At 38.0% G+C, this 26,620-nt stretch overlaps 1 protein-coding gene across 1 annotated transcript in view; it reads left to right on the top strand.

The window, feature by feature from the left end:
- Positions 1-1,680: 1,680 nt before the first annotated feature.
- MTMR7 (myotubularin related protein 7) overlaps positions 1,681-26,620 on the top strand; it is a gene marked incomplete at its 5' end in the record, with an annotated part of 29,772 nt that continues 4,832 nt past the window's right edge. Inside the window, 9 exons of the mRNA XM_010177936.1 lie at positions 1,681-1,803; positions 2,860-3,022; positions 6,883-7,040; positions 8,566-8,694; positions 12,243-12,377; positions 17,385-17,517; positions 22,290-22,399; positions 24,373-24,498; positions 25,264-25,313. Coding sequence (XP_010176238.1) covers positions 1,681-1,803; positions 2,860-3,022; positions 6,883-7,040; positions 8,566-8,694; positions 12,243-12,377; positions 17,385-17,517; positions 22,290-22,399; positions 24,373-24,498; positions 25,264-25,313 — 1,127 coding nt within the window. The remainder of the gene's footprint in view (positions 1,804-2,859; positions 3,023-6,882; positions 7,041-8,565; positions 8,695-12,242; positions 12,378-17,384; positions 17,518-22,289; positions 22,400-24,372; positions 24,499-25,263; positions 25,314-26,620) is intronic.

The raw sequence follows: 26,620 nt of genomic DNA, 5'->3' as shown, positions 1-26,620 counted from the left end.
TCGATATCATCCCCAAGTCCTCAAAATATCTGGTTATCTGAAAGGAATTGTAAGTCTTGAGTGAAAAGTTGGAAATAGGATATAGAGAAGATTAGCCAGTGTATTGAAGATTTTTTGCAGAATTGGCAGGCTACATAGAACTGTGCTGCTGTTTGCATGAAAAGCATGTGCTCTGGTACAAATCCAACATTACAAAACGATAAAAGACCATTTTGATAATTTACTACAAGTCCAGAGAAGGGCCACCAGGATGATCCGAGGGCTGGAGCACCTCTCCTGTGAAGACAGGCTGAAAGAGTTGGGGCTGTTCAGCCTGAAAAAGAGAAGGCTCCGGGGAGATTTTATAGCAGCCTTCCAATACCTGAAGGGGGCCTACAAGAAAGCTGGGGAGGGACTTTTCATAAGGGCAGTTAATGACAAAACAAGGGGAAATGGGTTTAAACTGAAAGAGGGGAGGTTTAGATTAGATATTAGGAAGAAGTTTTTCACTGTGAGGGTGGCCAGACGCTGGAACAGGTTGCCCAAGGAAGTTGTGGATGCCCCCTCCCTGGAAATGTTCAAGGCCAGGCTGGATGAGGCTTTGAGCAACCTGGTCTAGTGGAAGGTGTCCCTGCTGGGGGCAGGGGGATTGGAACTAGGGGATCTTTAAGGTCCCTTCCAATCCTAACCATTCTATGATTCTATATGATATTGACCATCAGCATTCCTTCTTTTCACTTGTATGAACTAGAATTTTTTTTTGAAGGAAAAATAACTAATTCTAGTTTTAAAATTATTGTAGTGGGAAACTCCTTAAACCCATGGTAGCAAATTGTTAACTGGTTTAGACAGTTTTTATCCCATTTAATATCCACCTTGTTGATTTTTTTATTGTTCTGGTTTCTCAGTCAGAAATGCCATATAACATTAGATAAATGCCTATCACACATGCCATACACTAAATATTATGGGGTACAAACCACAAGCTGGTGATCTGGGAATTAATAACGTGTTATGGACTCAGCTGTGGTCAGGAGTGTAGCAAAGAGAGAATGTCCATTTCGTGTCCAATGAGGCAGAGCAGTGGGTGTGAAGTCTCTGATTCCCCTTGAAAAGTGACTGAAGTAAAAAATTTCTGGTGTGACCGCTGCTGTCAGCCCTCATAGGAGAGCAGGGGCAAACAATGAAACGTCCTTTTGAACTATCAACAGAGGCTTTCCTAGGAGCCCAAGTGAGGCCCTTTGAAGAAAGATACTCTACCACTGTCACCTCCTGATTATTATTATTTTTTTAAAATTTAGCTTCCTGTGTATCACTGATAATTCTGGAATGGCTTGAATGGAGAATATGGAACTAGAGTTCAGCTGAAGGCCAGGCCCTGCCTTGCTATCACAGGGTTTTGGTAAGATGAGGTAACAGGAAAGAGCTCAAGAAATTGTCTTTGGTAGTCTTTGCTGACAGATTTTTGGATACAGAGGTACCACAAGAGGGGGAAAAATAAACATTAAGGTAGATCTGGAAATAGATCACACAATATAATCATATTTTCTCATAGTTACTCTTCTGATAGTCCTTTCGTATGGTACTGAAAAGAACTTACTTTGTTGGTAGCAGACAAAATGTGGATGTTGAGATCTCACTATGGCAGACTATGTCATAGCATAATTATTTCTTTTTTTTCTCTGTCATTTCTTTGTATAGGTGGAAAATGTTCGGTTACTTGATCGTTTATCTTCAAGAAAAGCTGCACTGGGAACCTTGTATTTAACAGCTACCCATGTCATATTTGTGGAGAATGGCTCTGAAACTCGTAAAGAAACCTGGGTATTAATTTTTGTTTTTTCAGTCAGCTGTAAGTGTGTGGCACTTTATTGATGGTAATTTGAAAATAACTTTCAAAACAGTTGAAACATAGTAAATTAATTCATATGGATGCTTTTATAACTTCAGAGTGCGTGAAATTCCAGCCTGGTAGTTTTTGAAAATTTTCAGTGGGTCCTGGATATTACAACACAGTAAGGGGAGTAGAGAGACCTTCACTGTACGAATACCAGATGTGGCTGACTGAGGAACGGCTGTTGCAAACTACAACACTGCTCCTATCGTCCAGGAAGAACTGAGGAGAAATGCTTTGAATGTGAATTACTACCTTGGCTCAGTCAGCTCTTACCTCTCTCCCTGACTGCTTGTGCTGGATCAGTGATTTTGTTGTTTTAATTTTTTTTTTTTTTTACATAATGTAGTATTTTGAGTTATCTGTTTTGATGGATTTACAACATATCATCTTGTGTGTATATTTATAAGTACAGATGTAGTGCTAGTGTCATACCATTTGAGAGTCTTTTATGTAGCTTAATTATGAATCCTTTGTCCATTTTTGTACTAATTATTAACTCCATTCTCTTTTGGTCCCATGATTCCCCTCCTGATTTTTATTGTAATTTTTCATCTCATCTGATGCAGTATTTAAAATTCTATCAGTACTACCATTCTGCCAATGAGGAAGTCCAAGATTTTAGCCTTATCTAACTGATGCTGGTTCATCTTTTCACTGTGCAGATAGATGAAAAAGACCTCTTTTTCTAACAACTGCTAGCTTACACTAAAGCAAGCAAACAAAAAGCTTTGGATAGCATGACCAGACTAATGTCTGAGCAGCTGAAACACTTCAGAAGCAGTTCTTTGTCTGTAGGTGATGTATCAGGCACTGCTTGAGCCTGAAGCTGGAGACAAGGACAAAACTACAAGAGGAGGAGTGTGAGGATTTTCTGAAACAGTAGTGGAAACTACTGTGCCTGCTCAGGCACATCATTATAAGTAATTATTTTTCTTCCTAAAGATTTTAATCACTTGGCATAACCGCTTTCAATTCCCACACAGGTTCTTCACAGCCAAATTTCCTCTATTGAGAAACAGGCCACCACGGCCAGTGGTTGCCCGTTGCTGATTCGCTGCAAGAACTTCCAGGTCATCCAGCTGGTCATCCCTCAGGAACGAGACTGCCATGACATTTACATATCTCTGATACGTCTGGCACGACCAGGTATGGGAAGGAAACGCAGCACAGAAGTCAACCCTCACCCTGAAGAGGGAGAATATAAGGGAAGAAATGTAGCTCTGCATCTTTGTCCGTTGCAGTTTAAGAAAAAAGACTTCATTAGAGATGTGTTATGAGAGAAAAGGTCTCTGAGGAGACGAGCATATTAAAATAATCACTGATGGAGCAATGAAGAAAGCACATTATAACAAGTAGTTCATTCCATAAAGTATGTTATCAACTTTTGTTGAAAATTATACTCTAGAGGATCACTGGCCATAAAATATATTATAATGCTATTTTATGTGTAACTTTTGCTTACTGGATGCCTTATATAAGTGTGAATTTAGGAAAATACTGACAAGTCTCTGAATTCAAGGAACTTTCATGTTCCTGCTGTGACAATAAACTTGTATTTTAGTGGTCATGTCAAGGTCTGAATTTTCCCTTTCTGTGCTGTGCATAAATTTCTTAAAATTAGTGAAAGGTTTTGCAGCAAGTGGTTGATTTGTTCCACTGGTCTGACTATGTTTTGGCCTATTATTATTTAGGTTTTGAATGTGCCCTTCTGAATTTCTGAATTCAGAACAAGATCCTTTTGAAGCCTTTCCTCTTTTCAATGAAAATCCAAATGTTGCAGTAAAGTCCAACATCTGATCCTCTGCATTATATCTGCTCTCCTAAAAACCAGCTGACAAAGCTTCTGGATTGTTTATTTTAAATTATAACTGTAGAAATACAGCACCAACCTCTGTCCTTTACTATTATTTTAACTACACAAAGAAGATGTTCACCACAGTCTGTACAAAACTGACAGAATTGGCTTAAATTTGTATCTTGCTAGAAGAATACCAATTTGATCTACTGTGTAGAGGGGGAAAAAATTGCACAGTCAGCCAGCACAGCTACTGAACTTCATAAACTTTTTTGCTGAATCTTCTATAGTTAGCATAGTAGTAGTAATAATACACAACTGCAGCAGATGTAACTTGATATGCTAGGTGATGCCAGATGAAACTAATCAGAGAAATTAAAAACCAATGAGACAAATTCAGTCATTGGTTCTGCTGATGTAAATCTGGATTCATCCCACAGACCTCAGCTGCAAGTATGTGTTCGTGCATGCTGGAAGGAATGCAATTCTGTAATGCTCTTTCTCTGGAGGCAGGAGGAGGTGTGTGTACTGCTGTGATAGTTCAACTTAGCTGGCAGCCAAACAAGACACAGCCACTCACAGCCTCCCCCCACCTCCTCCCCACCCCCTTCACCCCCACGCAGGGAATCGAGGAGAGAATTGGAGGGGTAAAGGTGAGGAGACTTGTGCACCAGAAAAGGGCACTTGGATACAGGCATACAGAATGATGAAGGGACGAATAGCTGCGGACCCTGAATACAAGTTCAGTGTCAGACTGCAATGGTTAAGAAAGTTCGAATGAAGAAGATGCAAAAAGAGGACCATAGAATTATCTCTCTTCATAGTTCAGCTATACAGTCGTTTTCCTTCTCCAGCAAAATATCCAGTCTTCATGTGAGGCAGGATAAAATCTTGCTTACTTAAAATCAGAAGGCTCCAGTTGCAAATTGAGCCAGATGTACCCTGTCAATGTTCTGCTGTGTCTTTTTTTCTGGGCACAAAGCTGTACTTTCTTTATAAGGTACACTTTACTCCATGAGGAGAAAATTTGACTCGTTGAGGCTCTATTTTCCATTCTCTGCCTGTACTTTTCATTCATTCTGTCACAGCTGAAGCTGAGTGAAGCTCATCTTGTGTACTGGCTTAATATATCCTGTGCTATCTGATGTCCTAGTTATACTAAAAGAGCAAATTTGTGTTTTATTTTATTCTTGACAACTGTTAATAGCATTTTAATAAGGTCAAGCTGACAGCTGAATTTGGCCTTTTTGCTTAGTTAAGTCGTTTTAGCAAACAAACTGACCATAACAGCTATTACAGGTGTATTAGCAGAATTTGCAGATGCTTATGGCAAAATAACTGTGAAAGATTAAGGAAAGTCCTCAAAGTGCTGCTAAAGAGCTGATAACTGAGCTTTAAGGCAGTGACTATTAATACTTGAACATTTTTGTTACCACCTATAAATACCATCATGTAGTAATATTTGTAATATCGAGTCAGACTTCAGTCATAAACAACCTGGATATATTTTAATAGGTGGATTTTTAAGGGCTTTCCATGTGCCTGTGAACAGCAGGTCCATTTGGAAAGAAAATCCAGATGCTTCTGACAACCAGGCAGTAAAAACAGGAGCTCAAATTGCTACCTAAAGCACTCTGTTAAAAATAGCTCAGATTGGATTTATGGATTGTGCTAAAACTTTATGTTAGCAGATGAGAAATAAACCAAACTGTCTTCCTAATCTGTGTCATGACAGAAGTTTGAAATCAGAGAATGCAGGAAGAGTTTAAACTGCCAGAAAATGTGCAGATCATTCTTTTCTTTCTCCTTACTCACAACTTTGTTGACTTTCAGTACTTTCCTGACAGTTAACATGAAGTTTTCTTTCTTCACATTCATACTTTTTTCTCTGTGTGTATACAAACAATTTAACGATATTTTAAAAAGCAAAATATAACTTAAATTAAAACTTTAGAAGACATCATCAGAATAGAAGTAAAGACTTCCTATAGAAAAAGTTGGGAGCCTTATTATTATTTATACTGTGGTTGTTTTTGTTGTTATTATTTTTATAAGTTCCTTACTGTAGTATTCTAAGACTCTGCTTATGAGGTATATATTATTTGAAAAGGAAGTGTAGTATTTAAGTTCATTGATCTTGTTAAAGTTAAATTGTGCAGCAAGTGTATCAGTGGAGGACTATGAAATCAGAGAGGACTCAACTTTGTAATTTGCTCTGCTTCAGTTCTAAAGTTAAAAACCTGTTGGTCAGAAAGTTTTAAGGAACTTAGAGCAACAGAATGAAATATACCCTCATGACATGACAATATCTTAAATATCAATGAGAACTTTATTTCCAAGCTATAAGCTGAATATCAATGACAGCTGGCATTTAATGTCAGTGGTGTCTGGCTTCCATTGGTCACCAGGATTAGGGCACTCATTAGCATAAATAAAGATATACTCGTAAAAATGTTATAAACTCCAGCACCAGCGAAGTTTATTATATGGTCCTTGACTGAGGGTGACAGGTGGCATAACTACTTAAACCAGTTCATGGTCATGATGAAATGATTGATGTAACATAAGCTATTTTTATGCTATTACAACATCTGTATCATGAACGCCTTTGCTAGTAATTCAAGGACAGAATTTTTGCAGTCCACAAAACTAAAATTTCATTGAATCTATTAGAAACTTCCCTGTTTAGGGACAAAGATTTGAGTTCATTTTTGGAAGATTGTGCTGCATAGTCCATTACTGAGAGCTTTTGCCATTGCCACAGGACAGATGATATGCTAACAAAGGGACTTCTAAGCTACCTCTGGCCAGCAAATTCTTCTGCAGAACAAGTGCTTATTCTAGCACTGACTTTAGTTTTCTTTGGATGGAAGCCTATTATCACTGACATTTTGTCCTTGTGCTAAGGGAGGCTTTTACAATTCAGTAGAGAAGAGATCTAGCAGAACAGCATATTTTACGTAGTGTTACTAATAAGCCACATATATTGCAACATATACAAGTAACAAAACAGCATAGTACTTTCAAAGTTTAAAGTACTTTCAAACTTGAAAACAGTTATAAGCCAGGATATGTGCTTCTGTATAGCAAAGCAAACTATTTTAAAAGAGAAACGTCATAAAGGACAATACCAAATTTTGGTTTTGAAGTGTGATTTCAGGATGAGAAATCTGAAGTGTTTTGCTGGTTTTGTTTGTTTGGTGTTTTTCAGTGAAATACGAAGAGTTGTATTGTTTCTCCTTCAATCCAAAATTAGATAAAGAAGAAAGAGAACAAGGCTGGAAGCTTGTGGACCTCAATGAAGAATATAATCGGATGGGTATTCCAAACAACTATTGGCAGATTAGTGATGTAAACAGAGACTATGGAGTGAGTTGTGATTTTTCTGTTACAGAGGATGTAGAGTAAATCAGCAGTCTGGCTGTGGACTACTGAAGTGCTCTCACATGCAGGATCCCTTTGTGCTCAGTGCTGTACACACGTGTAGCAAGGTGCAGTTCTTCCACTCTTTCACATAAAAAGGCACATAGAAAGGATGTGCCAGAAAACTTGTACATAATAAGTTTTAAACATTAGTGCTTGGCTGCTTGGGGAGAAGTATAAATTATACCTAATTTTATGTGTCTGAATGAGTGTTTTGCTGACAATGCAGGGTTATATAAAATTACTACACAGTCATCTTAAGAAAAACATTACTTGAAATATTGAATTTGGCAATATTTTTTCCTCACTGGCTATCTTCACAATCCTTTTGAAGCCTCTGTGATTGACTGTTAGTGTTTTTCACAGTCATCTGACAGGTCATATATCTTCCTAGCTACCTGCTGTCCTGCTTACTTCAGTCTTGTATGATTGAAGTACCTAGAGTGTTAATTAATTGTGAGAATATCAGCCAAAGTATTTTTGAAGGAAGTTTGTCCATTGGCTCTGTTGCTGGAGCATATCCATGTTAAGAAAAGTCTGTGAAGTTCTCGGAGAAGACTGAATGTGCTGTCGGAGTTTGTTTTCCTTTTGTTAAAACAAGTGGAAAAAACATTTGACCTCTTTTAAGATAAAGTGTAGGAAAAATGGCATAGTGAATAAAACCCAGTTCTCCACAGCAGCATCTGTAACCACAGGTCTTTCCTTTTCTTTCTTCTTCATTACATATCACTGGCTCTCTCAGGACCTAATTTCTTCTTGGGCATCCTATTTCATTTAGTCATCTGAGAAAGTCTCAGGGAGTTACTGGATATCCTTTTGACCCCAGCCAGAATGCCACAGGCAGTATCAGGAAAATGAAGTTAGATGGAGACCTCATCTGTGGTTCCGCTTGTCTCCAGAGAAACTTCTGGGCTTTTTTGCGGGCCCATTGGGTCCCTTTCAGGAGTGGTAGGCATCACCAGAGCTGCTTGCCTTTTGGTATCTTCATTTCATATGGACTAATTTCTTTTATCCAAGTCCCTATTTTTGTCATTATTTTTTTTATTATCAGATTTGCTGGAAAATTTGGGTCTATAGTCCCCTCCCATTATAGCCATTAAAAGGTGTTTGAGACCTTCACCTGCTCCCATCTGCTACAGAGGAAACTGCAGTTGTAAATACAACCTTGCGGTACATAATGATGAACCTTTTCTGGTATGAATGTATGTTATACCTGTCTGCTCTCAGCAAGGCATGAATTAACATTTGGAAATACAGTCCTTCAACTGTTCTGCTTCAGTTTTGCCAGCTGTAAGTTAGAATTAATACCTTCCAGCTTCAAAAGACTCTTTTGAGAAATGTGGGTAATTTGTATAAAATAATTATGGAATATTCCCTGAGATTAGAGTTCCTTAGTATTTTATTTTTGCTGTGGAGATGGCTAGTGGTACTTCTATTTTGTAGACCAAATAAGCATAATTTCCTTCCTCAGGTCTGTGACTCCTATCCTACTGAAGTGTATGTACCAAAGTCTGCGACTGCACACATCATAGTGGGGAGCAGTAAATTTCGGAGCCGAAGGCGTTTCCCAGCTCTCTCTTACTACTACAAGGATAACAATGTAAGTGTGAATTTGTAGGTTTGAAGTGGTTGCTTATTTTGGCCTTGCTTTCATAATCTTCTAGTAAGCTTTCACCAGAAGAAATCAGTGTTTATTTAAAAAAAATAAAAGACAGTTAGTGCAGTCTGTTTAGTGTGGTTTGTACATATGGGCACACTCTGGCATTATGGTTAGTTCATTAACAGGCATTTAATGTAGTCATTTAAACCCACCTTCATCATTTAGCTAACACAAAAACCCACGATCCCCTTATCACAAGGAAGTGAACTAGTACAAGGGGGCCTGAAACATGGGTGGCAGAAGAGTGAAGGCCAGTAGCAGGCAGCTTAGCAGGTGAGTGGGAGTAGAACAGAGCATTTTAGGATCTGGTATCCACAGCCTGAGAGCAAGTCGAGGAGAAGAAAAACAATACTTGCAGCAATTGGAAAATCAGGAGTAGCCTCTCAAGAAAAGACCTGTGAATAGGCCCAAAAAGGATGGATGAAAGAGCTACCAAATTTTGGCTGAGCAGTGTGTTGTGGCTTTGTTGAAAGGACTTTCCTTTTTTGTAAGTGAGGAGTGCCACCTTCTCTTCTCCATAGCAGATATTCTCAGGACAGAGTAAGGAACTGCCTCACTTGTCTGTAACCATTTGGAAAAGACCCTGTACCTAGACTATTTGCATTTCTGTTTCTGGCCGCTGTGGTACAGGAGACCCTTTGAACTGAAGGATCCTGTGCACTGAGTATTTTCACATTTGCATCCCAGCCCCCTAGGGACTGTCTTAGCTCAGCTGTCATTACCAGTTAGGAGGATGGTGTCCCTTTTGTACTCATAAAGGATCTATGTGTTTAATATCTCCTCCTGTTTCAGTTCCAGAGTGGCATCTGCATCGAGAGGTCTTCACTAGTGCTGGGAGATGGCCAGGACTTCCCAAGAGGCAGAGCTAGTGTGGGATTACAGGGCATCTGTAGAGTATGCTACGCAGAATGGGAGATATTTCTGTAGGATGTCACAAGCAGGAATCATAAGCTGCAGTCTCCATGGAAATCTTATCTTTACAGTGGCCCCTATCATAGATTTAAGCTTCAGAAGGAAGGAATGAGGAGGAGTCTACCATTATTTTGACTCCTTTCTTCAGCAGAATTCTGCTTCTATAAAGATCTATGAATTGGACAACAGAATGAGAGGATATGAAGATTTAAATAGTAAATACAGTCTCTGCATAAACTGCATATTATCTTTATTATTTCATTAAGACTGAAATTTTCAAAATTAATCACTTGGCATAATCAACTAAGTCCAAATACAGATATCTAGGATTCAAAACATTTGGACATTTCCAAATCTCAGTGAAAGAAAAGGTGTCAGGGATCAGCTAGATTCCAATATACAGTGATCCAGTTTCATGGTTTCAGCCTGAATGTTTTCCCTGTTGTGGTTGGAGTTCAGGTTAAGGTTCAGACCACCAGGATCTGAAGGATTGTGTTTACTTCTTGATTCTTTGTGGTTCAAAGGGCTAGGAAAAGGGTTGGAAATGTTGGAGGAAATACCTCCTTCTGAGTTTGGAGGCTGGCATGAGTTGCAAGCTAATAGAGTAATGGGCAGGAGTTGGGTAAGATTTGTAATGGTAGATATTGAACAGCTGTGGTGACAGCAGGCTGGGAAGAGGTCTGCTGCATGCAAAGGAGACGAGTGTCACTCATTCAGTCTTTCATAGCCAGAATTTTCCCATAGCTCTTTGGTACTGACAGAGTCAATGATGATGTGACACCCTACTTTGCGTCTTACAGGATCTGTGTGAATATTATAAGATCAAACTCTGGAACTATCTATCGAGCCTGTGCAATAGCAAAATGTGACCTTATCTCTTGCCTTACTCTTAAACATAGCCCAAGAAATTTTATAGACATATGTGCTTATCAAGCAACTGGCCTAGGTCAGCAGGAGGTGGTCTCTTCATGGTTATAGTGGGTAGTGATTTCCACTTAAAATACTTAATGGTCACTAGGTCAGCTTATCTTCCTAGTTTTGCAGTACTGGCAGTGCAGCTGTTTCTTAAGGTGGGGCTAAACATGATCTTAACCCCAAGGCTAACTTGATAGACAAGCTATTCTCTCACACTGGTGCCAGCACATACCTTAGCCTTTTGGGCCCCCAGGATGATATAAAGTAATGGGCTCTAGCACATGCTTTCCTGAATCCTACCCTTCATCCACAAGCCTAACTTTAACCTTCATCTTGAGGGCCGTATCTGCCTTGAGGATGGTACACTATGGATGAGAGACAAATGTCTTCCTTCTGTTAAAATGACAGGTTTTCACCCAGAGGGTGGTGGAGCACTTGAATAGACTCCCCAGGGAGGCAGTCATGACACCAAGCCTGACAATATTCAAAAAGCATTTGGACAACACCCTCAGACACATGGTCTGAATCTTGTGATTGTCCTGTGCTAGGACAGGAGTTGGGCTCAATGATCCTTGTGGGTCCCTTCCAACTCACAACATTCTATGATTCTATGATATTAATATGTACCCTTTGCTTCATCCAAAAGAGGTATAAGCATATATTAAATTACTGAAATATGTGCTGATCAGCAGCTAGATAGCTAATAATCTGTTTGCAAAAAACATTAATAAAGTATGAACAGGCTTTCACACAATTCAGAGTTTCTGTATTAAAGATCCACCTTTTATCGAAGACTTGGCTGAAAATGAGCATGTCCCTTCTCACAGTAATAAATAATCTGTAGGGCAGTCTGCATGGGTCACGACCTTCAGCAAGCAGATTCTCTTCATGCTTATGTTTAGTGCTTAGGAAGTGCATTTATTAGTCCCTTGCCCGTTACAAATCTAGCTGCCCTCTGCCTAGCAGAAATGAAAACCTCACTGCTCACCCATTTCACATGCTGTTCTGTCTTTCCCAGTTTCATCTGGGGGTCTGATCCTGATGGGTCTGGGGAGAAACTCTCTTACCTTCTGCAGTAGCACTGATGAATAACTGTAGCCCAGGAGTCAGGCTGCCTGACCCACTTCCCTTGCATCCTTTCTCCAGAGGCAGTGCTAAAAATACACCAGCAGTGATCTAGCTGCATGTTATGCATTTTTGTTTCCTGGACTCATGGTGTCTCAGGCATTTAGTCAAGCATGCATTGGTGTAAGTTTGGTATCAGTATCGTAACTGGTAAGTGTGAGTGGCAGTGCAAAAGGACCCATTCCTCATGCTGTATCAGTGTTCTTGCGATTGCAATGGTGTACGCATCACGTCCTCTAAAGGCCACCTTTCAGAAGTTATTCAACATTGGAAAAAATATTATATTTAAAATAGCTCTAAAACTTCGATTCAAGACTAATCCTGGGCCAATGGGGTTGTATTGTTTTAATATTTCCCTGCCTTTTAAAAATGAATTTGTTTATTAACATGTAATTCCATTTACCATTCTGCCCTTCCCATGTAACTGTACAGCTATGGAAACATCTATGACCTGGTTTTGCATATGCTTCTGGATGCTAAATAATTTCTGCTTAATAAATATGTTGATTTTTTTGTTTTGCTTTGTTTTTCTGCAGGCATCCATATGTAGAAGCAGCCAGCCTTTATCCGGCTTTAGTGCTCGATGCCTTGAGGATGAACAGATGCTCCAGGCCATTAGGAAAGCAAATCCAGGAAGTGATTTCCTATACGTTGTTGATACTCGGCCCAAAGTAAGTACATTAAACTTCTTACACATAGCAAGAGTGAATGTGGGCTGAATACATTAAGGAAGATGCACAGCTCAAATGACTGACCACACTTCTGATCTTACTTGTGTAACTCCATTTGTAAATCAAGATTTATCAGAGGAATCTTAGCTAGAAACCTTGCTCACATTTTTATCTCTTAGAAAATATTTTTCTTTACACTGAGCTTTTCTCTTTTTTGTTCTTAACAAAATGTTAAGACACAGAAAAGTAAATAACTTGGAATAGTAACTGTTTCTTCACACAGAAGAGCTATCAGTAACTATATTACTGATGAGGCTAGTGAAAAATAATTCCCGTTATAAAACTGTATTTACAGTTGTTTGTAATGTTGCAAAGCTGTGCCTGCTTATACTAAAATTTTCCATGCACGTTTTCTCCTGCAAGTGGGATAATGTCTAACAGCCTCTGCATAAGGCTTAGGAAAGACCATTTACTGAGGTTACAAGAACTGAGGACACCTTCTTTGAATATCTCCAGCCCTTTTATGTTTTTGAAAGAGAATCTGAAATAAGGTAAATAGTGATCTCAGATGTCATATCTCTCTAATTCACTAAAATCTTTGGCCGAGATAAAAGCTTTAGAAAAAATTATAATGTGCAGAAACACAGAAACTCAGTAATGATCTAGAAGAGGTTGGAAACTAAAAATGCCTTGTGTCCAGACTGGCATGCTAGCAAACAGCATAAGGTGATGAGGACTAGATAGGCTCCAGCATCTGGAGGTGGGAGTGGGGATATGTTCTTTCTTACGCTATCAGTAGTTTCCCTGTTGAAGTTACCAAAGCATCTGAAGAAAAGAAACCGAAGGGGCAAATCTCTGCAAAATCCCTAGTAGATATAGGATGAGCTATAGTGCAGGAAAAGGCAAAATGAGAGCAAAGGCTTGAGGAAAAGGAGCAAGGAAGCTGTTTCAGTATTCTGAGATCAGGAGACAGAGCCTGAAAGGACAAGGTGGGAAAGCTGAGAAATGTGAGGAATTGCCCAAGGAAGGGCAAACCTGGCAGAGCTGGAGCAGAAATGAGGAACCTGTCTGGTTGGTGATTGACTGAAGACCTGGGGAATGGTGGGGAAGTGCTGAGTGCTCACAGCTGTAATGGGAGACAGTTCCCAGAAAATCAGCACCTTGGCATGTCTTATTGCACTTTGTAGTTTGGTGACTACTTTGACCTTCAGTTCCCTCTTTTTTATTAGGAAGATAGTTACAGCATATTTCCTGGCTGATGATACTGGTGCTGTGAATCGTGATGAGCACTAGGAAAGGATTGGTACCACTGTGTTCAGAAAAGGCTTTAGATAGGAAGTACAGACCTAACTGCCTAAATAATACGTGCTTAACAGTTTTCTATATGTAATAATAGTTACAGCATATTTCCTGGCTGATGATACTGGTGCTCTTCCCTAATTAAGGAGGTTGCTCACCGATGGGATTTATTACTAATGACTTACTGACTTGGCTATTAATGATGTTTTACAAGGTATTGATAGGAAGGTCCCATTCTGTAAACTTTTCTGGTAAATTACTTTGGTGAGGCACCTCCTGTGTGCAGTGAAAAAAGCCTGTATTTAAAGTAGAGAGAGTGAAATTGGCTCACTTAGCCATCAATGATGGTGTATTTCCAACAATGCTGACTTATTCAGGAGCCAGTCAGAAGATGAAGACTGTTTGTTTTCATTTAACTTCTCTGGAAAAAAGGGGTTTGATATAAAGAAATTTGTATACACAGATTCCTACTTCTTTCTCTCCGCACTGATTTACTGAAGCTCCTGTGATCCCAGGTGCCAAATACAGCCTTCTTACAGTTTTGCACCTCTTAATGTATATATAAATCTAGAGCATGTAGGAAGTGATATGTACCAGTGCAAGCTGTTCCTGGCATTCTTCAGGGAACCTTTAACAGATGTAAAGCTAAGATACTGAGCCTGGTGCAAGGTTTCCTGTTGCTCTAGGAAGCTAAAAAACTACTTGCCTCTTCTCTCAACAGAACTGCTTCCTTGCAAAGATTATGAATACTGATGGGCCCTTCAATTCAGCCTTCCCAAGTGCTCTTCACATGCTGTCTCTTGTTGCTCTTGATAATCTTCAAAACAAAAGATTTGGCTGTGGAAGAAAGCTGTTTCCACTTTATTTAAATATATCAAGATGACTATATGCAGAGCTTTACTTAGGCTACTGTCTTTCTTAATTTTCTCCTTCCTCTCTATGTTTACAGAAGAAGCTAATATAAACTTACTTTTTATGAGTAAAACAAATTAGTTCTATAACAAGCCAGAACGCAGTTATCCTCCACATTCAAAAAGATGCCAGGAAATCTGGCAAGTGAGGTCTGTTTCCTTTAGAGATTGTATCCTTATATTCACTGAGATTAAGTGAGGGCAGGCACAATTTAGAGAGCTTTACAACAACTACTTTGAGAGCAACAGATGGAATTTTGGTAGGTGATGTGGAAAACTTGTTAGTAAATATTGTGGCAGCTGCAAAGTTTGGCAACTGACAATATTTAAAATAAATGAGTGTCAGAAAGCAAATTTAACCTTATATTTATTTACTTTTTAAAGAGGGCTATTTAAGATTATCTTTTAAGAAAGGATTTATTTGATAAAATTGCTCTGCTGCAGAGACAGTTAATAGCATTTACTGTACTGAGGATCAGGTCAGTTAGGGGCTAGATGTTTTTCATTTAGGGTTTCGAGGGTTTGTGGTGGCTTGGACTCATGCGTACAGATCTTTCTTCCTGAAGCTCTACGCTATCGCAGAGAGAGACTGCTTCATGTTGTTTATACTAGAACACTGATGTCTACTTCAAAAGACAAAGATTAGGATTCAGCAGATAATTTGTATCTTTCTAGCAAGTCACACTGAGGACTCTGTCCTTAGAAGACATGCTGTTCACAGACTGTATTTTTTTTTAATTGTACATTGGCAGTTAAAACATCAGCAGACCGCTGGTTGGGAGACAAGAATTTTTTTCGCCTGTGCTTTTTCCTGAATTGTATACTACAAATTAAAAGAAGTTTTACACAAGACTTGAGTAAATTAAAAATGCTGGGGTTTTGCCTAGGTTCCTATCTTAGAGGATGGTTCCTTCTGTTGTATCATGAGATTCATGTTTGAATTCCTAATGATGGTCCACAAATGTAACTATGTATTCCTGTTGCCAAGTTCTGCTCATGGGAATGGATGCACTAGAAAGTGTGAAGATGAGAAAAAAATCCCCTATCTTCTCATATTAAATTGGACAGAATAAAAAAAAAGAAGTGGTCTCACCTATCTGTTTTCTTATGCATCTAAAAAGAAATTCTAATGGCATAAAAAGCTTTTAGTCTTCAGCTGTTTCCCTTGAAAGTTAAGGGGTCAAATTTGGTCCATGGAAACCTATTTTGACACATGATGTAAAAAAGCTGGACTTGTCCATCTTAGTTGGACGTAAGTAGGCAGCAGACAATCAATCCTGCTCAATTGCATGCATTTGATTCCAAATTAAAATTGAATATCATGAGTATGTTTGTTTGGGGTGGAAGAGATCATAAAGAGACACGTTCTTGTATATCCCATGATACCATTAGCTGAGTACTGAAGTATATTATTGTGAGTTTCAGAAGTGACCACAGAAGCAGCAAATCAATAGTCCTGCCTGTGATATTGAGAAATAAACTGGAAATTGAGTTATCTGCATGGTCTTTTATTCCCTAGGCAATGCCTAAGAGATACTTTGTTTTGATATTTCACGAGCATTGGTTCTCACCACAATGAAGATGAGTCATTTTTTGTCCACCTGATGCCTCATAAGCTCTCTTCAAAAGCTTCATTAGTACCCTCCTGTCTGGATGCGCTTATATCCATTGTTCTTAAATCTTTTCTGAGCAGAAGCTGTTAGCTGTGCTTGGAGGCATGGAGGTTCTGCCATATGGGCTGCTTTGTTGCTCCTGGAGTCTTCTTCTTTCTTGGAAAGTTCAAAGGCTGCCCAGCTTTACAGCCTGTATTTCATAGGAGAACAGGGACTTTATGCAAAAAGACAATTTCTTTCTATAGGACAGTGAGATTTTGCTATAGGAAACTAAAAAAAAAGAGATAAGGTAATAAAGTAAAAGTACTTCATTCATTTATATCAGCTTTAGTTTTCAGCTCAGAGATCAAAATTTGGCATAAGAGGCTTGGCAGTTTTCGTTTCCCCAAAGAACCTCAAAAGGAGGGAAAATAAGCATTGAAAAACCTCTTAATTTTAAGCTTGGAGAAACTGAACTAAAGAAACATTTATTGAATTTCCCATGCCAGGAAGAAAGTAACAGATTCAAAGACAAAACTCCAGCTTCCAGTTGAATGTATTTTTTGCTGAAGCACAGCAAAATATTTGAGAGCACTGCATTGCAAATGAAAATATTTGTGGTAGTTTTGTCAGTTCCAATCTTTTGTGGTCTTACACAACTAGAGCCAAGATACTATAAACTTAGGAAAAGCTACTCCAACTCTTTCTTCATTATTCCAAGCTTCAAAGCTGTATCAACTTTTGGATGATTTGAGCAGTAAAATACAGTAATTTGGGCAACATGACAGTGTACATATGCTACGAAACAGTGGCACAGCAGATAAGACACTGCCACCTTCTGGGTATATTCTGCTAGTAAACATAATGCTGATCAAAAGTGAAATCAGAATAGCCTTTTAAAACCAAGTTTAAACGATTATACTCTTGCAGAGGAGCCCTACATAAGCTGTGGTTTTTTGTGTTTAACCTCACTAATGAAGTTTCACTCCAAGTGCGTGAAGTAGAGCTCAGAGCCTCAGCAACCCAGCACCCTGCAACAGGCTGTAAACAGATCCCTGATTCCTAACCCTTTGTGATGACACTGTGATAAATGCTTCCTATTTGTGTGATTTAAATCACTGATTTATTGCAGTAGACCACAAGCTTTGTTTTGAAAAGAATCTGTTTGCTTCTTGTTTTCATCCAATTTTCCCTATTTTTTCCAGCTCAATGCAATGGCAAACAGAGCAGCAGGGAAGGGATATGAAAATGAAGACAACTACTCCAACATCAAGTTTCAATTCATAGGCATTGAGAACATCCATGTCATGAGAAGTAGTCTGCAGAAAATGCTTGAAGGTAATACTCTTCCTTATTGAAAACTAGGGGAAAGATTTGATCCTTCTATCATAGAAATCAGCAGCAGTGAAACACGTGTGTGAAAAGAGATCTTTGCCAGTTGCAGCTGCATGCAGCTGCCTGCTGGCTAATGGAACTTATGCAATGGAGCATTGTCACAACTGGTAATGATTTCCTAATTATGCAAACACCTTGTTTTGTGGGTGTAAACCAGATATTTAATTTAATGACAAAATTCATTTGACTTTAACACACCTTACTGCTACTACGTCTTTTGTGGTTTACAGTTTGATGGTATAATGAAAAAATCACTTGGGGCTGACTTTGATGCTAGTGGAAAACATAATATTTTTTTTAAGCTCAGAAAACCTATGTTTTGATTTTTCTATGTTGTCAATAAGGAGGTAATGCTTTTTAGACTATGAATTTTAATAGAAACTTACTCATGCCCTGTATAGAACATGTCACATCAGGTTTATTTATGAAACTCACAGTCAATGGGTGTAACCATTCAGCACCTTCATAATCCCATGGAAATGAATAATAATTGCTTTATAAATACTTATCAGTGTATAAACAAGCACATAAACAAGCACATCTGTACTGCCGTTTAATATTTGGATTACATTACTGTTTAGAGGCCTTCTGGGAAAAGGGTAAGAATAAATAAGCCATCCTTGACCCTCAATGGCTTGTTGATTTTTAACAAGCAAATAGTAAATAGTGCTCACTCCACGAGTCTCAGTATTTACTTCATGTATACCATCAACACCTTCTGTCACCTCCTGGATCAGCTTGATCTAGCAGTTCTTGACTTGATGCTGTGCCCACGCTCTTTTATTCTTCATCTGTCTCCCATTGTCTGTATGCAAATGTGAATTTTAGAGCTAAGAAGGGCTTATGTTTTCCATGACAGGAGAGCTGTGCTCTGTTTTCAAATAAGAGCAATTTATGAAAATGAGCAGTAGAGTGTGATGCAGGTGAAACAGTCACTCTCTTCATGACATATTTTTCTTAATTCCTTGGTCTAAGTGTCTCAGGAAGGAAAATAGGAGGATTTTCAGTTCACATCAAAGTCTTGTTTGGCTAGGAGAGAGTCCGGGTGAATAAACCTGTCCCTTTATTTGTTCAGCTGAAGATCATCAAAGATAAATCAGTAAACAACCTGGCTGCATGGGACAGTGTTGTGTATCTTTTTTGTGACAAAAGTTCCTGAGGTAGGTCCATGGCCCAAACTGACATGTAACAAGGTGCTTTCTAATTCATTTAACACTCCAGCCTGCTTGGGGGGTCTTAAGTTCTAGGCATCTATTTTTAAATGAGCCATATGCTCAAAACATCTACTTTTTTCATAGATTTTATGTTTGCTATGTTAAAATCTCATGTTTAGCAACCCGGCTGATAAGATTAGGAATTAGAGAAGCTAAATCTGCCATTGCAAGTACTTGAGGCTTTCAAGTACTTTTTTTTTTCTTTACTATCTATCTTAAGACTTTCAGTGTACTAGCAGGGCTTTTCTCGTGTCAGGTCCTGCATAGTTTTTATCTTTTCCATTTGTATCAGTGTCCATCTGTTTCTCTGGTGGCCTTTGGGAGGGTATTTATTAACTGACTTGTGCATACAAAGGGAGGCAGAACCAAAAAGGTTTTGCAAGGACAATGATAACATACATTTAATATGGCTTTAAATTTTTAGCAAGGGGTACTTAAACATACCTAGGTGAATCTCTAAGGTAAAACATCAAACACTACAAACAGTACAAAATAGGTCTGCAGCTTGTGATCTGTTGTGAGATGTTATAGGCTACACAAAAACCTTTGAAAAAACAAATCAGGCTGATGAAAACTGATTTTAGTTCAATGTGTGCTGTATTGTTGCTTGGAAGTGTACAGTATGGAAAAGAGGTCATCAAGACACAATGGGTCAGAGGTGTTGTGGGACTGCAAGGGCAATTTTATTCAACTTACTGGATTTAAGAGGAAGTGAAGGTTGGAGGATTTTTTCACATAAGAGACTGCAGATTATTCTCAATAAATAATTTTAAATAACTTCCAATGCTAAGGAAATTTGTACAAAAATTGATTATTCAGTTTGCCATTGGAAAATGCACTTTTGAATGTGTTCATTTCAATTATGTTTCTTTAGGAAAAAGCTGAATAAATTAATTTATACTTATAATAATGTCAATAATTTATTTGCGTAGGTAGAAAAAAATTGGTTTCAGCTTTGTGATTTTACTGACTTTAATTCTAGCAATTTTATTTATCTTAAATTTAACATGTATTTACTCTTCTATAATGTTAGTTCTTGGTAAAATATATCAGCATTATAAAACGTTTAAATTTGTAGGATAATGAGAATTTTTTCAGAATATGCAATAAATGTTGAGATTTGACTGTACTCTAGAAGTAAAATGCATTTCAATGAGCTGGAATTTCCTTCCAGAAAAAAAAAAAAAAGTTTAACTTTTCCCTCTGCTGCCTCATATTGCTTTAGTATGGTGTTGATTTTTTTATTTTCATTAAAAGAAAGGTATATGCGAAGATAATTGTGATAATTTTGAACCTGCACACAACCTCCATAAAATAAGTTTTAATATAGAAGAAAATGTTGCAAAAGGACTTTTCTCTGTAAAGATCCAAGGGCTGACTGAGGCTGCTGTTTGGCACTTGTGATGGGGTGAGCTTTGTTGTACATCCAGGGGCCAACCAAGACTTGTGCATTGAGATGATGACCCCACATGCTCCCTGTCTGTATTTAAAAAGCAAATATGAGCTTCTCCTCCCCTCATACCAAGAGCAGTAGTTGCTGATGTAAGAGCAGCCCTCTGATCCTTGGACTTCAGTGGCAAATCAGCCAGCAAGACAGCCTGAGGGTTTGGTCCGCAGCATTTACTCCTTGTTCTACCTATGGCTGTCCTGCCAGAAATGGAACTGGTCCAGCATCCCCCTCTGGTACTTTTGCTGGTGGAAGAGGCAGTTTCCACCATATATCCTGTTTCCTCCTCCCCTCCTGGGGAAAGAAGCACTGCTGGATTCCTACAAGCCCTGCCCAAAGGCTCTTGATTTTCCTGTGCCCACACAGCGGGTGCAGTAGGTCTTATTTCTCCAAGATTTTGGTTCTTTTTCTGCTGAGTTGGAAACATCTTTTCCCCTTAGGATAAGCCTCATAATCAAATTCATAATTGAATTTGGTATTAAGGTCCAGATCAGTAGCCAAAATCATGTGAAATATAGATTGTATATCTTTAGGACAGTCTGAACTTTGCTCAGTGAAGTGGTCGGTAAATATTGACTCTAATTTGGTAGCGGGAACGAGCAAAGCACTATTTCAGACGAACCTTGGGCTTTTGTAAACAAAGACAGCAGCTTCAGCCAGAATTCAGCTGCTAATTGGTCATGCTTCCATCTGCCCAGGAGTATTAATCATGTGAAAAGCTGTTTGCTTTCAGTGCTGCTATCTATGCATTTTTATAAATATCCTTCAAAAATGACTTTTAAAATAACCATCTGGAAGAGGCCCTATGTTCAAAGATTGCAAGACTTTGTTTGGACACATGAGGCTATTTTGCCTCTAAATTAAATGGAGTTAAGACAGTCAGATGTGTTCAGATCTGGTATAAACTCTGACTTTGGTTTGTAAAATTAAATTCCAATTACATTGAAGGAAGCTGAAGTTTTACCACTGGTCATAATGGCCATAACTGTCTTTTAGAAGATTTCCAGAGAACAAGAGACCTACTAAAACATTATTAATTCACAGATCAAACATTAACTTAATAAAAACCATGACATTTTTCACTGTATTCCTTAAATGTGTTTCACTAGCTAATATATTTTTTCCTGAAAAGACACTATAATTCTACTTGGATCAAAATAAATGCATGAATTATGGGGTGAATGTAGTATCTCACTGTTGAAAATAGATTGCACTGAACATTGCTGAGTATTTGTTTGCTGCTGGATTGAGGTATCTGAATTAGATTCTGATTGCCTTTTTTTCTTCTGATGTCACAAACTCTGTAATATTAAGAAACAGACACTTGGATGCAGCAGGATAGAAACGTAATGTTGTAAAAACCAGGAGATTTTTTCTTTTCTTTAAACAATGCATGGAGCTCGGAAGGTTTTCAGGAAAATATTTTCCTTGATGAATTACAGCTTTTCCTCATCATCAGAATACTTTCTGGCTACAAGTGAAGTTTTAATAAGGTTTCATTCAGGGATGAACTGTTGAGTCAATTGCTTTATCTCAAACACCATCAGCTGTGGTGATGCTGAAGGCTGGGTTTGGTGGGCCTGCTCTTACCGAGCTTCGTCAGCAAACGTGGCTGGGAACAGGAGGCTGTGGCACTATTTAGGCGGCTGTCTGACAGCAGAAATTTTATGCTTTCTCTTCCCAAGCCCTCATCATTAAACAGAAGATCCCTTCTCAGTGGTTTGAAAACTTTGCTCCCAACATAATTCTGGACAATCTGTGCTGCACAGAAGGATGTGTTTGGTAAATTGTTTGGTAAACCTGCTTTGTAACAGTGTGTTTTGTTAAACCTGCTTTGTAACAGCTTCTCTTTTTAACTTATACTAACATACATTTCTTAAATATATGCTTTTTTTTTTTCCAATGGTAAAATTTGACTGTGAAGTAGCCATTCTTTTCAAAAGATTAATGTTTTACGTGAGGAATAGCTGAAGAGATAACTCTTAGGTTGAACAGTCAGTGAAAGCTTAAGGGACTATAATTACTGTACATTTAATATGTAGCTTATTTTGCAGTTTGTGAGCTGAAATCACCTTCAATGAGTGACTTTCTGTGGGGCCTAGAAAATTCTGGCTGGCTGAAGCATATCAAAGCCATTATGGATGCTGGCATTTTTATTGCAAAGGTAAAGTGTGTAAAATGAGAACAAAACTTGGACTAACCAGACACAGAAAATGAGGACCAAATTCTCTGTGGGTAACTTTCGGCATCTTCAGTGATGTTGTATCTGGAAAAAACCCCATCTTGCAATGCTTTTTATCTGAGGACAGACAATTTTTAGGTGCTGTCATGTGGACATTTTGCTAATACGGTAAAAAAAAGTTTGTGTTCATTTCACCAAAGAATTCAAATGTACTAAGACCTCTACTAGCCTGTATCTTGTTATGCCAGGTATTTGAATGTCCTTACTTTACTCCCCAGCAGTGATTGTCACTGTTTCTTTCCTTATTTCCCATGCCTCCTCCACTGGTTTCTGGACATTTTCTTTGTTGAAGGTTTTTTTTTGAGGACTACTTCTTCACCTGGTAGCTGTAATATAGAAATATGAGCTACTGTGTTATCCCCTCTCAATTATTTAGTGAACAACTAAATTCACCTCTTAAACCAACTCTTGTGTATAACCATGGCCAAATTCTCTAGCAGCTTCTACTCTTCATACTTGAGAACTGTTTCAGGAAACAATTGTTGACTTTACTAAGAAATAATTTCACCTAATCTCATCCAAAGTAATGCAAATATTTGTCATCTACCAACAGAGTTTTAATTTTATTACCCTTAATTAATTACCCTGATTAATTTTATTACCTTGTGGTCTGCCTTTTTCTGTTTCAGTTCTTATTTTTAAGATTACAATTTCTTTTAGGCCTTTTTATTCCCATGTCCTGCTACATACAACTATAGGGATAAAACTCCATGGGTTTCCCTCTGCAGTAACTGCATGTTTCTCTTGCTTTGCTTCTTCCTGCTCAGCAGGTAACTGGTTTCTTACCTGAACAGCAGCTGTGAGATAAATGCACTTCTTATTATTTCTCCTAGCCATACTAGCTGTCATTAGCTTATAAAAATCAGGTCATTTACATTAGCTCTTGCCAAATTTTCCCCGTGGCCAGTCTTAAAATATTGTCCAAAGAAAACACATCCTCTGTATATATGCTTGCTAGCCTCGTGCCTCCTCAGACATGCATTTTGACCCGTTCTTATTTGTACAGTTCCCAGTTCTCAGTTATTGGTCTCCTGCCCACAGGGGTTCTATTTTGGTAGAATTTACTTGTCTCTTGAGATAAACATAGATAATTTATTATTATTTCTCATTCCCTATTAAGCCCAAACTTAACTTACTGCTTAGAAAAATAAACATTTATCTTTCCTGACCTATTTTATTTCTCTACTCTCTAATTTTAGTTCTCTTTAGAAATGACAAAGGCCAAACCCTTAGAATTTAAAAAAAGACCCAAGTTCCAAAAATAATGCAACACCAGGCTTTAGAAAACTTAGTATGATCTCTTCTTTGTGCGTTTATGTATAAAATGAGATCCTCTCTCCCCAGTTATTTACATTAAAGATATTAATACAATCTTGTTTATTAGATATGGAAGCTCACCACTACCACAGGCTTCCCCACAAACCGTCAGAAGTATGTCAGCAGTGTGCAACACAGCATGCTAGCTAGCTACGCTAGCACTGGCATCAGAAACAGACATTGTCGTTATTGGTATTACCATCAAGAAGGGAAATTAAGAGCCATATTGCAATTATGGCTGCTCTGTTGCTGGCGTGTGAGTTAGAGCGTTAGCAGCAGCAGCTGAATCTGCTGTGGGTAGTTGTCCACTCTGGCAGACTGATGTATTTTAATTGAAACAGATCCCACATCCTCCAACCACCTATTGCATGGGATGGGATGAGAGTAAGACTTTTCAAATGAGAGGAATAACATTCAACATAATTCAAGAACTTTGTGGCAGGATTAAAAAAAAAAAAATTAATAAGGTTTCCTAGTTTGCACATTAATGCTACCTATATTGCACTGTCTTGCTGTTCCTCTTTTACCATTGCCTTTCCCCCTGCTTGTGAAATTTCTGACTTTGTCTGTATCCTTAGGCTGTGGCTGAGGAAGGTGTGAGTGTGCTTGTTCACTGCTCTGATGGCTGGGATAGGACAGCCCAGGTTTGCTCTGTAGCAAGCCTTCTATTGGATCCATATTACAGGACTATGAAGGGATTCATGGTAAGCAGGTTCTCTTTCACAGAGTAAAGAAAAAATAATGGCATCATTTAAGATGAATGTCTTTGGTTTTAATGTACAATAAACTTTCCTTAAATATGCCCTTTTTTTAGTAGGAAGGAAGGTTTTTATCTGTCCAAGTTAGTCTCCCATTTTCTGTATGAAGTTTTATCAAAGGTGGAGATCAGTTGGTTACTCTTTTTTTTTTTTCCTAACCTTGAACAAGAAAATTTCTCACAGCTCAAGGAGCTTTCATGCAAGCAAGAGCTTGTATTCATTTTCAGGGATCAGTGAAGTTTTGAGTGTCGGACTGTGTGCTCCCTAGACATTAGATTGCAATGAACAGCTATGTTGGAAAATCTGTTCTTTTTCCAAGCAAACCAGCACTGGTAAAGCATCTAGGAATGCTTATAAAGTTACTGGTCACGCATTAAAAGAGATTTGAAACATTTTTAAGTTATATTTTAGCAAATGATGATTCAAGCTAATTGAAGTTGTGCTGAAATACTGGCATCCTACCTTCATCAATGAAGAGTGCTACTTTCTCTTGAGCTCATAGTGGTGCTGATAGGTCATTATTTTTCTGCTTATTCTAAAAATTATCTGGGCTTCTAATACTGCTTGCTTACATCATTCTTGCTTGTCACTTTTCTGCTTATTCTAAGAATTAACTGGGATTCCAATACTGCTTGTTTACACCACTCTTCTGCCTGCTTCAACATGTGTCAGCTCTGCTCCACAACACTGAACGCAATATTCTCATTTTAGGTGTTAATTGAAAAAGACTGGGTTTCCTTTGGTCATAAATTTAACCACAGGTAAGGTGGTGCTAAGGTTTTTCTATACATATATTCTATATATTTATATAGTCAGTATCCACTGCCATTCCAATTTTATTTCCTTGTTGCCTTTCAAAGCGTATCAAGAAATTAACCTCAGGAAACCACAATATCCTTTTCTCCTACTATATAATTTAGCCACCTGGAAAAATCGAAGTGAAATCTTTTCATATCAGTCTTTTCTTATATATGGACTCCAAGGCTGCTATTGGGAATCCTGGCTACTGTATCTTGCAGTTGCTATGAGCATTGAGAGTTCCATGTGAGAGAAAAGTAGTATGTATGTAGCTTGCAAAATTCCTTTGGACTCCAGCAGATCTTTCAGTAGGGCCAAGACTTCCCACATAAGTCCCTGTTCAGCAAAGTCTACATCTTCTAGGACAGTACTTAATCTTAGGCATGTTTGCAAGTTATCTATTAAGTAAAATATATTCTTGTTATTATGCTCTATTCTAATGAAAACAGTAGGATTTGTTCAGAAACATCAGGCAAAGGGAAGTGGAAAGTCATCTGTTTGGACAAGTTATTTTGTACATCCCTTATCTAAATGCAATAATGTAATGAAAATGTTTGAAGGCTTTATATGTTTAAACATGGATAAATATCCACATTTTCTTTCTTGTATTTCTTTTAGATTCTGTAAAAATATAAAATACAATTTTATATTGGAGTTTAATTACATTATATTGATTGGTTTGAATATAAATTTATGTTCTAGTTTCAAAACAAACCAACAAAAGTTTCAGGAAATCTGCGCAGCTCCACAGCACCTGTGGAATTTCAGCAAGAATTACTACATTTAATATGATACCGTCAGATGTCTATTATTATCAGTGGTGAAAGATCTTATGAAATGCAATCACCACTGATAGCTTTGGTTTGCAGTACTATATTGCAATACTCTCCTTGACGCATAATAATAGTAAAATTAGAGGTTTCAATTTTAGATGTTTATGGAATTCCAGTCTGTTGGAATATATATATATATATATATATATATGCAAGCTCTCTCTCTCTTTCTCTCTCCCCCCACATAAGCAATACACTAGACAAGCAGAATAATTAATTGAAAATACATCTTCCCATTGGATAGACTGAAAAAATATTTTATACTTCTGTACGGTTTTTATTTTCAGGCTCCTGTTCTTCAAGGTACCCCATTGCAAGTGGTTCCAACAGACATTTTTATAGACAGAAAGTTTGATGTTCACTTGACAGATACAGTAACATGTAAACATTTCCCACTTTCTAAAAATTTCACCAAGAGAGGGCAGCTTTAAACTGTT

The sequence above is a fragment of the Antrostomus carolinensis genome, unplaced genomic scaffold, assembly GCF_000700745.2.
Source record: "Antrostomus carolinensis isolate BGI_N321 unplaced genomic scaffold, ASM70074v2 scaffold24601, whole genome shotgun sequence".
Classification (NCBI taxonomy): Eukaryota; Metazoa; Chordata; class Aves; order Caprimulgiformes; family Caprimulgidae; genus Antrostomus; species Antrostomus carolinensis.
Note: the sequence above shows the minus strand (reverse complement) of the source record. Positions and strands in the feature narration are given on the sequence as shown.